This window comes from Schistocerca cancellata, chromosome 1 (genome assembly GCF_023864275.1).
Source record: "Schistocerca cancellata isolate TAMUIC-IGC-003103 chromosome 1, iqSchCanc2.1, whole genome shotgun sequence".
In the NCBI taxonomy this organism is placed as follows: Eukaryota; Metazoa; Arthropoda; class Insecta; order Orthoptera; family Acrididae; genus Schistocerca; species Schistocerca cancellata.
In genome coordinates, this window is record NC_064626.1 from 573,111,530 (window position 1) to 573,125,164 (window position 13,635).

Below are 13,635 nucleotides of genomic sequence, written 5' to 3' on the forward strand. Positions count from 1 at the left end.
TCCTTTGATATACGTTTATTTAATCTGTTTATGTGTTTAACAATGTGTGTTAGAGCGTGTTTATGGTCCAGCCGTAGGAATATTTATTTAATTTCAAGTTATTTAAATGTTTGTGAGTGTATGTTGGCTTGGAGACATGGCGGGAGCGCTCTAGCCCATCACACCGCTCGTTACTCCGGTAGGCGACTACCGAAGTCAACGGAGAGACCGTAGGGAAGTGGGGAGGAGCGTCGGTTCGCGCAGGACACGGGGGAGTGTTGGACGGAAAGATGCGACAGACGGTTGCAGGAAAGACTTGGAGAGTGTTGAGCAGTTTGCGCGTGGCTGCGGGAGATAGAAATATTTCATAGTGCCGACTTGTGCACTTGTGAGATTTCCGTGGCTTCTGCAGTGAAGACGTAGTATGCATTTAGAAGTCAATATCTCGCGAGCTATGATGTTGTTCATAACTAATTACGTGAAGTAGGAATCTATTGTTTCCCTGTTATTCCACTTATATTTTATTTTATTGCTGGACCATCGACACCAATAAGTGTTTTACAGTAGTAAATGGCCTTCTTAAAGGACTTCTGCTATCGTACTCATCATTTAAAGTCATTAAAAAAGTACTTGCAGATTTTATATAATTGCAGTCTTTCATTTACAGATTTCTATGTTACATTCAAAATTCGCAATTGCCAAGTAATAGGAACCTTCGACCATTCGATTCAAGTGTGTATTCATATTGTATACTGTAGACTCTGCAGTATTTGGCATGTAATGTGGCAACTGCGTATCCCATCCCGAAGAGAATGAAATCTGCTAAAACTTTTAGTATTTCAATTCTGAGTCTGAGGGTAAGTAGTTGAGGGCCACCATTAATTTTTTTGAAAGCCCACATGCTTCATCAGACATAAAGAACAGATCCATTTCCAAATCATTATTGTTGTCAGTGAACAGCCACTCGCTAAACTGGAGGCGCTGAGGAGCATCGGCTGGTTTTAATGCGTGAAAAAGAAACACTCGGCAGGGATGCATGTGCAGCTCCAGGTGGAGTATTCGTCCGCATGATAGACGTGATATGCAGGTCTCTTGCGAAAGGGGTCGTGTTGATTTGGTATGTCTCTGAAACATTTTCTGGTGAACTGCAGGCACATTTTCTGGTGTGCGGGCACGTTTCGGAATGTTTTATGGGTTATTCGAAAACAGATCCCGTCTGATGCCATTTTCGGACTAAGCGTTGCATGACACTCTTTTCTGGCACTTTGACACCATTAAACTTCTCAGCAAACAATTCACCACACGGTTTCCATGACTTTCACGTAACTTTCCATAACGAACACCCGCTGCTCCATTGTGAGCAGCATCGTCCCCTTTTGCACAGCTCCACTCACACTAGCACAGCCCGCACTACACTCTGAACCGGTGTGGAACAAGTGCTGGGCGTACACGTGGTGAGCGCGTTACAAGGTGTGGTTATACACATAGATTAAGGTCCATTCGTATCCACTCGTCCGGGCTACTTTTATTTGTCTCACCCTGTATCATGGCACATACTGGATTTCACTTAAACTGCGTGATGTATCTAGATTCTGCTTATCCTATAGGTACCGTTCCATTTCGTATCTCATTTTTCTTTTTAAATTGTGGACGTGTTCACATTTGCATGTCACCTCCTGAGTTGTGTTAGGCAGTTTCCGCACCCCATTGCCGAACCCCAGCACGTCAAGCTCACACCGCAACCATGAGGAAAACGATTCATAAGTCATGTTTCACACACGACTGGTTTCACTCTGTGTCCGAGGTGATTCTCCGAGATAAGTTTGTTTCCTCCCGGAGTATAATAATGTTAAGGCTTAATAATATACTTTAGGATCCTGCAACAAACAGCCGTCAGTAATATTAGTCTGAAATTCCATGTATTCGATCCTTATCCGTTTTGTAAACAGGATTGACTGTTGTACGTAAGCACGAATTGTTGCACAGCCTTCACTAACACACTTTCCATCTTTCCTTTTTTTGTAGAAATTGTAAATGAAGAAAAAATACATCTGTCGTATCCGAACGTAGCCACAGACAAATTCGGAAATATCGGCACATGGACACTCATCTACAACCAGGGCTTCGAGGTCACTGTCAACGGCCGCTCCTACTTCGCTTTCTCGTACTACGAAGTTGTAAGTGTTGAAAATTACAAAACTGCTCGATAGCTCACTAGGTGAAGTGACACGTCTACTTTCGCCGTCATTTTGTGTGCTCCTTAGAATAACGACTCGTCGGTGACCAGTTACTGCGACCAGACCTTCGACGGCTGGGCCCATGACGTCACGGTGCGACACTGGTCCTGCTTCAATGGCCAAAAAGACGAGAAATTGGCCGCCAAGACGCACACCGCGCCAGCCGCAGCCCTGGGACTCAAGGTATGAGGCTACTTCGAAACATACGTGGATTGTTTTAAATGACGAGAGCTCCAGATCAAGGCGACATGCAAAACGGAATATTAACCAACCAAATGAAACATTTGATAGTTATGGGATTTGATGTTATTCTTGTCGCCTACTTCAGTCTGAAGACTGTTTGATGCACCTCCCCAAGCTAGCCTATCGCAGTCTCTTCATCTATTCCTAACTACTGCTTGCTGTTTTCACGCTACTCATTTAATTCTCGGCATTTTTCTGTACGCCACTTTTCAGTAGCTTCTGTTCTCTTTTTGTCTAAACTGCTTATCGTCCATACTTCTGTACAAGGCTACTCTCTTAACAGGTACCTTCAGAAATGACTTCCTAAGGCATTATTTTACATTTAATGTTAACCACACTCCCTTTTTCAAACGCTTTTCCTCCTAGTCGGCAATCTGAATTTTATATCCTCTCCACTTCCGCCATTGTCAGTCATTTTGCTGCCTACATACTCCGCAAGCCACCATACGGTGCATGGCGAGGGTTACCTTGTGCCAATGCTAGCTTCCATTCTCAAATAAACTGCGAAAAACGACTATCTATGTGCTTTCATAGTAGCCCTTATCTCTCTCGTCTTCGTGGTCCTTACGCGAGTTGTGCATTGCCGGCAATATAAGCAATCTGTCTCAAACATTGATTTCAATCTTCCCTTCGCAGACTAAGTTTACGGAGCATCTCCGTTCATCAAGCCTTCCGATAACAAATCTTCCAGCACGTCTGTGAACTGCGATGATGCATTCGTTTAATGCGACCTGGTGGAAATCCCAAACATCTGTATAGTACTCAACAATAGGTCACACAAATGTTCTGTATGCGATCTCCTTTATAGATGAGCTACACTCGTCTAGAAATTCTCAATAAACCGAGATCGATCTTTCGGCTTCCGACCTTAACCAATCGTTCCATTTCATGCCACTTTGCAACGTTACGCCTACAGGCATTCATAAGAGGGGCACTCGCCCTTCCTCCTCTAACCCCCCCCCCCCTCTCGGAATCTGGCGTGCAGAGTTTGTTACATAACTCTCAGATGCTTCTAGAAGTGAGTGGGTAACCATCTGTTTGCCTCATAAAATTTAGTTCTTGTACTATGAAACGTCTCAAAACTGGAAAACTCATTCACATCAAAAATGGCAATGTTAGAGTCTCGCCCCCTCGCCTCGTCCCCTCCCCTGGAAATGATTCTGCTGGCGCCCACGGTCACGCCTCGATATTTAATCGACGTGGCTGTATCAAGCAGCACGCCACAAACACTGTATCCGAACATTCATCTTATGATGTCTTTTCACAACTTCAACTATTCTGTTCAACTGCTCTTCCAGCTCTGACAAAATGTCAGTGTCATCGATAATCCTCAGTTTCTTTTTATTTTTTCCTCTCTGAACTTTAATTCGCTTTCTAAATATCTTCTAGGTTACTTCACTGTTTGCTCAATATACAGGTTTAAGAACATCGTTGATAGCCTACTCTCTTCTCAACTACTGCTTCCCTTTTACGTCTTTCGATTCCTAAATGAGTTGTAGATAAGCTTTCGCTCCGTGCATTTTATCCCTGCTTCTGTACCGACGAAGCAAGGCACCTGTGATGTGCCTTAAGGGCGTATGTCAGGATACTTCCAGTGGCATATGGCCATTCACTGCATCCCCTGCCTCTTGCCAGTTGTATCGGCCCTACGATCCACTGCCAACCAGAGGCAGAGGACGAGAGAGTGGATCTGCATCTGCGCAACTGCTTGTCCACTTTAAATACCTTCACGCGCAGATGACTCCGGCAAAGTTTCAATGGACTATGGGCATTGAAAGTCCTGCGGCGATGGAGCACTGATGGTGAGGCAAGGGTTTGGTGTACCTGAACCTTAGTTGGTGCTCTGCACGTTAGGCGGTCAGACGGTGATGGTCGTTCTGGTACTCGTGCGAGACGGGAGGACTGGTTCGGCAGCTCGTCAGACGACAAAGCAGCCCTATTTAGGATCGCTCTGCTTTCCCTAATCCAGGGAGGGCCCTAGAAAAGGTGGCCTAAACATAGCCCGTCTTAACCCAGCACAAGTGGCAAACTGCGGTCACTTGTTCACTAACATATGCGGTCAAAAAAATAACAAAATAACCAGATACCTTAAATATCTAGTGATTGGAGTCTGGAACGTCCGTACTTTACAGGATAACGACCATAATCAGTGCCCAGAGAGAAAGACAGGACTTATCGCAAGGGAATTGGCTAGATATGACATCGACATTACCGCCATAAGTGAAACACATCTTAGTGACTCTGGACAGTTATGTGAACCGCTCGGAGGTTATACCTATTACTGGAGTGGAAAATCATCCACTGAAAGGGCGGAAAGTGGGATAGGCTTTGCCATACGCAATAAATTGACATGTTCACTAACAGAACTCCCTAAAGGTATCAGTGACAGAATAATAACACTCAGACTTCACCTAGCATCCAAGAAATATCTTCACTTGATCAATGTATACGCACCTACATTGCCATCTCCGGATGAAGAAAAGAACAAGTTCTACCAAGACCTCCGACATGTCCTTAGGGATATTCCTTCTGCAGATAAACTTCTGTTACTTGGTGATTTTAATGCTCGTGTTGGGAATGATTTCAGTGCTTGGAATGGAGTTCTCGGTCGCCATGGGATTGGAAAATGCAACTCGAATGGTTTGGATCTTCTAACTCCATGTGCCGAGTTTGAACTCTGTCTGACAAATACATATTTTCGTCTGCCTGAAAAATATAAAACGACATGGATGCATCCGCGATCTAAACACTGGCACCTTCTGGATTATGTGATAGTACGGAAAAAAGATCTTGGTGACGTACTGGTCACACGTGCAATGAGGGGCGCTCAGGGGTGGACAGACCATCGACACGTGAGGTCCAAATTAAAGATAACTTTGAAGGCACCACGCCGAGCTTCACACAAAATACCAACAAAATTGTCCTGCAAAATCTTGGCCAATGATCAGGCTATGAGAGCAAAACTGGATGAAAAATTTGGTGTCGATGGCCTTTTGATATCTGAATCTGCCCCTGTAGATGAACAGTGGAGTGCATACGCTAGCAGACTGCGTGGCTGTGCTTCAGAAGTCTTGGGAAAGCCTCAGAAGAAGCACCAGGACTGGTTTGACGACTCAGATCCAGAGATCAGAAAGCTAATTAATGATTTTAATGATTTCAGAACCTCTCTTCGCACCCCTGGTGATAACAAGCGTAGAGCAGCGCATTACAATCTGAAAGTGAAGGTACGTGCTCTCAAAGACAGTTGGTGGGCAAATAAAGCAAATGAAATATAGTTATATGCCGACACACACCAAACGGGCAGATTCTTTGAGTCCCTGAAAACTATCTTTGGTCCAAGAGTTGGGAAGATAGCACCAGTCTATAACAAAGATAAAAGTTGTCGGCTGACGCAACAGAGTGACATCCTGTCTCGGTGGGCGGAACATTTTAATGACGTCCTTAATCCCGACCATCAGACAACCGATATTCCATACATAGAAACACTTGAAGACCTGCCAGTTGAGGAACAACTTGCGGATGCCCCTTCCTACGATGAATTCATTTCAGCACTGTCTAAGCTGAAAAATGACAAAACAGCAGGATTAGATAACTTGCCATCAGAGCGATATAAATATGGGGGGCCAAACATCAAGAAACCATTGTTTGCTCTGATCTTAAGGATTTGGGAGTATGAAATGATTCCACAAGACTGGAAAGATGCTTGTATTTCCAAGATCTATAAAGGCAAGGGTGACATATCAGACTGCAGCTCCCACAGGGGCATTTCTCTTCTCTCAGCAGCGGGAAAAGTCCTTGCCCACATAATTAACACCCGGTTAACACACTTTGCAGAAAAACTGCTACCAGAGACCCAGTGTGGCTTTCGCCCAAACAGAGGCACAGTGGATGCCATATTTGTTGTCAAACAAATGCAAGAGAAAAGCTTAGAGCAACATCGGCCTTTGTTCATGTGCTTTGTAGATCTGGAAAAAGATTTTGATCGTGTCCCACGGGAAGCTCTCTGGATCATACTAAAGAAAACTGGGTGCCCTGACAAAATTGTCAGTTTGATTCGGCAGTTTCATGAAAACATGATGGCAAAAATCCGCCATGAGGACAAGCTCTCAGAACAGTTTCCCGTGACATGTGGTGTAAAACAAGGCTGTGTTCTGGCTCCCACACTCTTCTCACTTTACTTCACAGTTGTTATGAGAGACGCGACCAAAGCCTATTGTAATCAAATTAGTCTCGACACAAGGACAGACAAAAGTGTCTTCAACATCTCTCGCCTCAGAACAAAAAGTCGCGTAACCAAACTATCCATCTTAGAGATTCTCTACGCGGATGATGTATGCATGATGGCTAATTCTTGCGTAACTCTTCAGACTTACATAAATCTGCTAAATGCCTCCTGCAGAAGATTTGGCTTAGCCATTAGCATCACTAAGACGCAAGTTCTCAAACAGCCACTTAGAGGTCTTAATGCAGATGACTCCAGTATTGAGATAAATAACAAACCTTTGCAAAATGTGTCAAAGTTCAAATACCTGGGAAGCCAAATTAGAAGTGACAACAGCCTGACAACGGAAATCGCAGCGCGTATAGCCAGCGCAGCCTCAGCCTTCGGTAAGCTTAATGACCGAGTATGGAAATCACATTATCTCAAACTACAAACAAAAATTGCAGTCTACAAAGCAGTAGTATTATCCACCTTACTCTATGCCTCGGAAACCTGGTGCTGTTACAAAGCTGACATTAAGAAGCTAGATAAATTTTATCTTCGATGTCTGAGATCAATTCTGCGCATCAAATGGGAAGACCGTGTCCCAAACACGGAGATTTTGCGCCGCGTGAAACTGGCTGGTATTGAAGCTTTAATGATGAAACATCAACTGAGATGGAGTGGTCACATAGTACGCATGGATGACAGTAGGCTACCTAAAGCGGTGTTCTACTCGCAGCTCTCGTGCGGGAAGAGGAGGAAAGGTGGTCAACACCTGCGATACAAAGACACCATTAAACGCCACCTTGCAGCCTGTGGCACCCGAGCAACCGTTGGGAGGAGCTAGCATTGCGCCGATCGGAGTGGCGATCAACTGTACATAAGAGCATCGAACAATTCGAGCAAAAGCGCCTAATGAACCTGGATGCTAAAAGAGAGTTCCGAAAATCTCAGCTCAAGCCTGTCTACACGTATACTTACAACTCTGCTGGTCAGCTTCACTGTGCTCCATGCAACAGGATATTCAAAGCGAAATTCGGATTCGCGAGCCACATCCGAGCCTACCACAACAAGGACAGAGAAGACTGACGGAGTCGCTGTCGCCGGACACGGCGAGGAGGACATCATCATCATCATCATCCCTGCCATCTTCGGAATTTCAAAGGGGTATTCCAGTCAATATTGTCAAAAGTTTTAAATCTGCAAATGCTATAAATGTAGGTTTGTCTTTCCTTAATCAATCTGCTAAGATAAGTCATAGGGTTAGTATTGCCTCGCGTGTGCCTCCCTCCTCTATAAAAATTCCCATCCAGTCCTGAGCCCACGAGAATGGGAATTCGGATAGAGGAAGGAGGCATGTCAGGGTAATCCGTCCAGCTGTACAAAGCCACTGTGCCATGGTCGCGTAGTCGTTAGCGCATCTGCATAGTGAGCAGATCCGGGTTCGAGTCCTGGTACAAATTTTCGTCGCTTCAGTCTGCAGATATGCGTCATAGATGCTTTGAGACTTGAAAAGGTCTCTGGAATCATATTGTTTGATTTGACATATGTAGTTACGAACACGTGAAAGATAGCTGATGTGCCGGACAGTACCGACACAACAAATACAAGAGTTCTGCGTGTCACGTGACTGCCAAGACATCAGACCTCCTGGTGACTATCATGAAGGGAGAGCACAGGATCGCAGAGCGCGGGACGTCAGCGCGTTCGATCGCAGCCGGATCGTGCGTGGCTGGAGGACGCATGGCATATTCCATCTCCGAAGTCGTCGAGGGGCATTTCACGTGCGATTGTGACAAGTCTCCACCGTCTGTACCTCGATTTGGAAAAAAAAAACTCCGTGGGTAAATTGCCTTGGATAACGACGATTTGTTGATTGGGGTCGACCATTACACAGTTCCTTACTTTGTAGGGTAGGCGCCAATTCAGTGTTGCTCACAGCAACCGGAATGCATCCAAAGATAACCAGAAACACCTTATCGCTATCGAGTATGAATTAAAGTACAGAAACAAAAATAAACAGAACTGGTTCCGTCTTTTGTGTCACTTCAAATGGTTCAAATGGCTCTGAGCACTATGGGACTCAACATCTTAGGTCATAAGTCCCCTAGAACTTAGAACTACTTAAACCTAACTAACCTAAGGACATCACACACACCCATGCCCGAGGCAGGATTCGAACCTGTGACCGTAGCAGTCCCGCTTTTATGTCACTAATGAGTGTTCTTCGCTAGGGGCAATAGTAGGGAAGGCCCTTTACTGACATACTGTAATGGCTAACATTTGCTATGATTACCCGAAGAAGAAAACTAATAATGATATAGTCAAACTAAAGTGTTAGAATCAATATAGGTGTAATACACACGCCGGTTTATATTTCTCATAAAGTTGGAGAGAGTTGTTCAGCTGGACGATAGCACACTCAGGAATACATGACGTTACCTTGTCGATGTCTCAATCTAGTAACTGATTTCCGAATCACATGAACGAGCGCACGCTAGAAACCGCCTTAGGCAATTTCCGACATTTACTACTCTTTTTGTTGTTGTGAGCGTCTGTAAATATTAAGAGTTGTACATATTTAAGTGCTGCGTAATACACTGACAGAAAAAGCGGCGATACCGAAAAAACAATTCATGTAAAGTAACGAAATTTCGGGAATACGTTTGTCTGCGAAACATATTTAAATGCAATTTTGTCATATGATGACATGTTGGAGACCGTGGCTGTTTTTGAAGACAAATGTTGATGGTGTAATGACAGCAACCAGCCACAAATTTACTTTGAGTTCCTTTATTCAAAGGAAACCGTTACCGGTTTCGAATCGTTGCGATTCATCATCAGACGGTTTACATGCTTTCTTTCTGACATTTGTTGTGTTTTTTATAGATTAATTGTCGTGAAACGTCGGTTTCGAGTGATTGTTTCCATAACGTTCATCCAATCGATGTAAATGCATTTCCACTGCATCCTCGTTGTTGCACACGTAATAGTTCTCACTGTACACTTTAGATTTGTCGCTGAGATCATTCCAACCACGCACCACATGTTTTGGTACATACGTACACCGTCTGATGATGAATCGCAACGATTCGAAACCGGTAACGGTTTCCTTTGAATAAAGGAACTCAAAGTAAATTTGTGGCTGGTTGCTGTCATTACACCATCAACATTTGTCATATTTAAATGATTAATATTGCAAGATCACAGGTTAATGTATGCGCGAGATAAGTCATTCAAAATGTAAATGCTGGTACATTAATAACCGGTGTAACCGCCAGAAGGTTGAATGCAAGCATGGAAACGTGCTTGCACTGTGCTGTACAAGTGCTGGAGGCCAATTTGCGGGCTGCAGTTCCATGCCTGATGTACTTGGTCGGTCGATGCAGGGACGATTAATGCTGTTCGTGGATGATGCTGGAGTTGTCGTCCGATGATCTCCCATACGTGCTCGACTGGAGACAGATCTGGTGATCGAGCAGGCCAAAGCAACACTGTAGAGCATGTTGGGTTACAACAGCGGTATGTGGGCGAGCATTATCCTGTTACAAAATAGCCCCTGGAATGCTGTTCATGAATGGCAGCACAGCAGGTCGAATTACCAGACTGATGTACAGTTTTGCAGTCAGGGTACTTGGGATAACCACGAAAGTGCTCTTGCTGTCATACGAAATCGCACCTCAGACCATAACTCAATGTGTAGGCCCAGTGTGTCTAGCACGCAGACAGGTTGGTTGCCGGCCCTCAACTGATCCCCTGCTAACCAACACACGGCCGTAACTGGCACCGATGCAGAATCAGCTTCCATAAGAAAATACAACAGACTTTCACCATGCCTTTCAATGAGCTCTCGCTTGATACCAATGGAGTCGCAAGTGGCGGTGGTTTCGGGTCAGCGGAATGCACGCTACAGGGCGTCTGGCTCGCAGCTGTCCTCGAAGTAACGAATTTGTAAAAGTTCGTTGTGTCACTATGGTGCCAACTACTGCTCAAACTGCTGCTGCAGATGCAGTTAAGATGCGACGGAGCCAAACGCCGAACACGATGGTCTTACCTCCCGGGAGTGCCACGTGGGCGTCTGGAAATTGGTGTCCTTGCGACCGTACATTCTGGTGACCACCGCTGCCAATAATCATGTACACTCCTGGAAATTGAAATAAGAACACCGTGAATTCATTGTCCCAGGAAGGGGAAACTTTATTGACACATTCCTGGGGTCAGATACATCACATGATCACACTGTCAGAACCACAGGCACATAGACACAGGCAACAGAGCATGCACAATGTCAGCACTAGTACAGTGTATATCCACCTTTCGCAGCAATGCAGGCTGCTATTCTCCCATGGAGACGATCGTAGAGATGCTGGATGTAGTCCTGTGGAACGGCTTGCCATGCCATTTCCACCTGGCGCCTCAGTTGGACCAGCGTTCGTGCTGGACGTGCAGACCGCGTGAGACGACGCTTCATCCAGTCCCAAACATGCTCAATGGGGGACAGATCCGGAGATCTTGCTGGCCAGGGTAGTTGACTTACACCTTCTAGAGCACGTTGGGTGGCACGGGATACATGCGGACGTGCATTGTCCTGTTGGAACATCAAGTTCCCTTGCCGGTCTAGGAATGGTAGAACGATGGGTTCGATGACGGTTTGGATGTACCGTGCACTATTCAGTGTCCCCTCGACGATCACCAGTGGTGTACGGCCAGTGTAGGAGATCGCTCCCCACACCATGATGCCGGGTGTTGGCCCTGTGTGCCTCGGTCGTATGCAGTCCTGATTGTGGCGCTCACCTGCACGGCGCCAAACACGCGTACGACCATCATTGGCACCAAGGCAGAAGCGACTCTCATCGCTGAAGACGACACGTCTCCATTCGTCCCTCCATTCACGCCTGTCGCGACACCACTGGAGGCGGGCTGCACGATGTTGGGGCGTGAGCGGAAGATGGCCTAACGGTGTGCGGGACCGTAGCCCAGCTTCATGGAGACGGTTGCGAATGGTCCTCGCCGATACCCCAGGAGCAACAGTGTCCCTAATTTGCTGGGAAGTGGCGGTGCGGTCCCCTACGGCACTGCGTAGGATCCTACGGTCTTGGCGTGCATCCGTGCGTCGCTGCGGTCCGGTCCCAGGTCGACGGGCACGTGCACCTTCCGCCGACCACTGGCGACAACATCGATGTACTGTGGAGACCTCACGCCCCACGTGTTGAGCAATTCGGCGGTACGTCCACCCGGCCTCCCGCATGCCCACTATACGCCCTTGCTCAAAGTCCGTCAACTGCACATACGGTTCACGTCCACGCTGTCGCGGCATGCTACCAGTGTTAAAGACTGCGATGGAGCTCCGTATGCCACGGCAAACTGGCTGACACTGACGGCGGCGGTGCACAAATGCTGCGCAGCTAGCGCCATTCGACGGCCAACACCGCGGTTGCTGGTGTGTCCGCTGTGCCGTGCGTGTGATCATTGCTTGTACAGCCCTCTCGCAGTGTCCGGAGCAAGTATGGTGGGTCTGACACACCGGTGTCAATGTGTTCTTTTTTCCATTTCCAGGAGTGTACATTGGCTATATCCCTCCCAAGTCTTTCTTTAGTATCACAGAAACTTCTCTTAGCCCTATTACGCGATTTTGTTCTACGTCAGTGAGGTGTTAACAATGGCGTCTTTGTTGCCTTAAAGGTATTCTTGACTAACATCAACCCACCACGTCCAATCTCAAAGGTAACTAACGCTCACGACCGTTGCAGCGTGTATTTGAAGCAAACCTGATCTGCATCCTCATAGTGGTGCTTCTAGCGCCAGTCTTATGGGAATGGCGCAAAATCTGAATAGACATCTAGAGGTGGGTCGTTCGCGAACTAACGGGTCCAAAGGAACGGTTCACCAAGATGAACGGAACGAGCGAGGAACGAATTCTAAGGAATGGTCTTTCATAGTTCACTTCGGTCGCGGCTTTCTGCTTATAGTTCCCGGGAACGGGAAACAGTCGGTCTCGTTCCCGAACGGCACGTCGACCGGTCTCGTTCAGCTTCGGTCCCGTTCCCGTCTGTCTCGGTCTCACTCGGCCGGAATCGTCCTTCTTCGCGTGGCCACTCGTCTCATTTCCACTGCCGAATGCTCATAGTTAGTTCAGTATTGAGTTGTTGTTGTTCGTTTCACACGCCCATTCTAGATCTGTTTCAAACCTTTTTTGAACTCTGAACTGGTTCTTTCCGTATTCTATTCAGCGTCCACGATCGGTAATTAAAATGTATTTTATAATTACGTAAATTACATAAAAATTACGTGGTATTTATTACATACATCTTTTCAGGTAACAAAACGGTGTAGCAGCTTACTTCACTATTTCGATAAATAGCAGAAGAAATACTTGTGAAAAGGCAAGAGTTTTTTGTTATTACACATGCATAGGACGTCGGTACAGCACACACGAGTGGCCATTTTCCGTCTTTTCTTGATCCAAGGTAAAAGAGCATGTTCATTGTTATGGAAGGCAAACCGAGCTACAACCGAATGAAGCCCGCGCTTCGTAATCGAGTGTATTGTGTCACATTTTGTAAAAAGAATATAATAACTCCTACAATATTGTTTCAGTGGTACAGCGTGGCGCACGAAAAATCGACTGCTCATTGTCGCTTACCAATCGTCATCTATTGTTTCGAAGTTGTTTGCATTAGCTTATTTGTTATTTCTTCACTGCCTAATTATTACATGTTTGGAGGTATGAATTAAACAACGCCTTCAGTCACAACTTTTTCGTGTTTTATTAACGACATGTTGCATTTCGGACCCTGTGGGGCCATCGTCAAGTGTAATTTGTCTTCATACATGTTTTATTTCTTCTCCTGAATGAGGTGAAATGCATATTTCTGTCACGAAAAGGTTTTATGTTAGGTTATGAATTTCGTAATTTGAACGCGGAAAACATGTGCAAAATAGTGGAAAATGAAAGGGATAAACTTACCACAT

The 13,635-nt window shown here is 45.8% G+C and overlaps 1 protein-coding gene across 1 annotated transcript in view; it reads left to right on the forward strand.

Annotated features, from left to right (window-relative positions):
• The window catches only part of LOC126161864 (dipeptidyl peptidase 1-like), an 84,399-nt gene that overhangs the window by 14,113 nt on the left and 56,651 nt on the right, over nucleotides 1-13,635 (forward strand). The window contains exons 3-4 of the mRNA XM_049917984.1: nucleotides 2,005-2,156; nucleotides 2,244-2,399. Of these exons, the coding sequence (XP_049773941.1) occupies nucleotides 2,005-2,156; nucleotides 2,244-2,399 (308 nt within the window). The remainder of the gene's footprint in view (nucleotides 1-2,004; nucleotides 2,157-2,243; nucleotides 2,400-13,635) is intronic.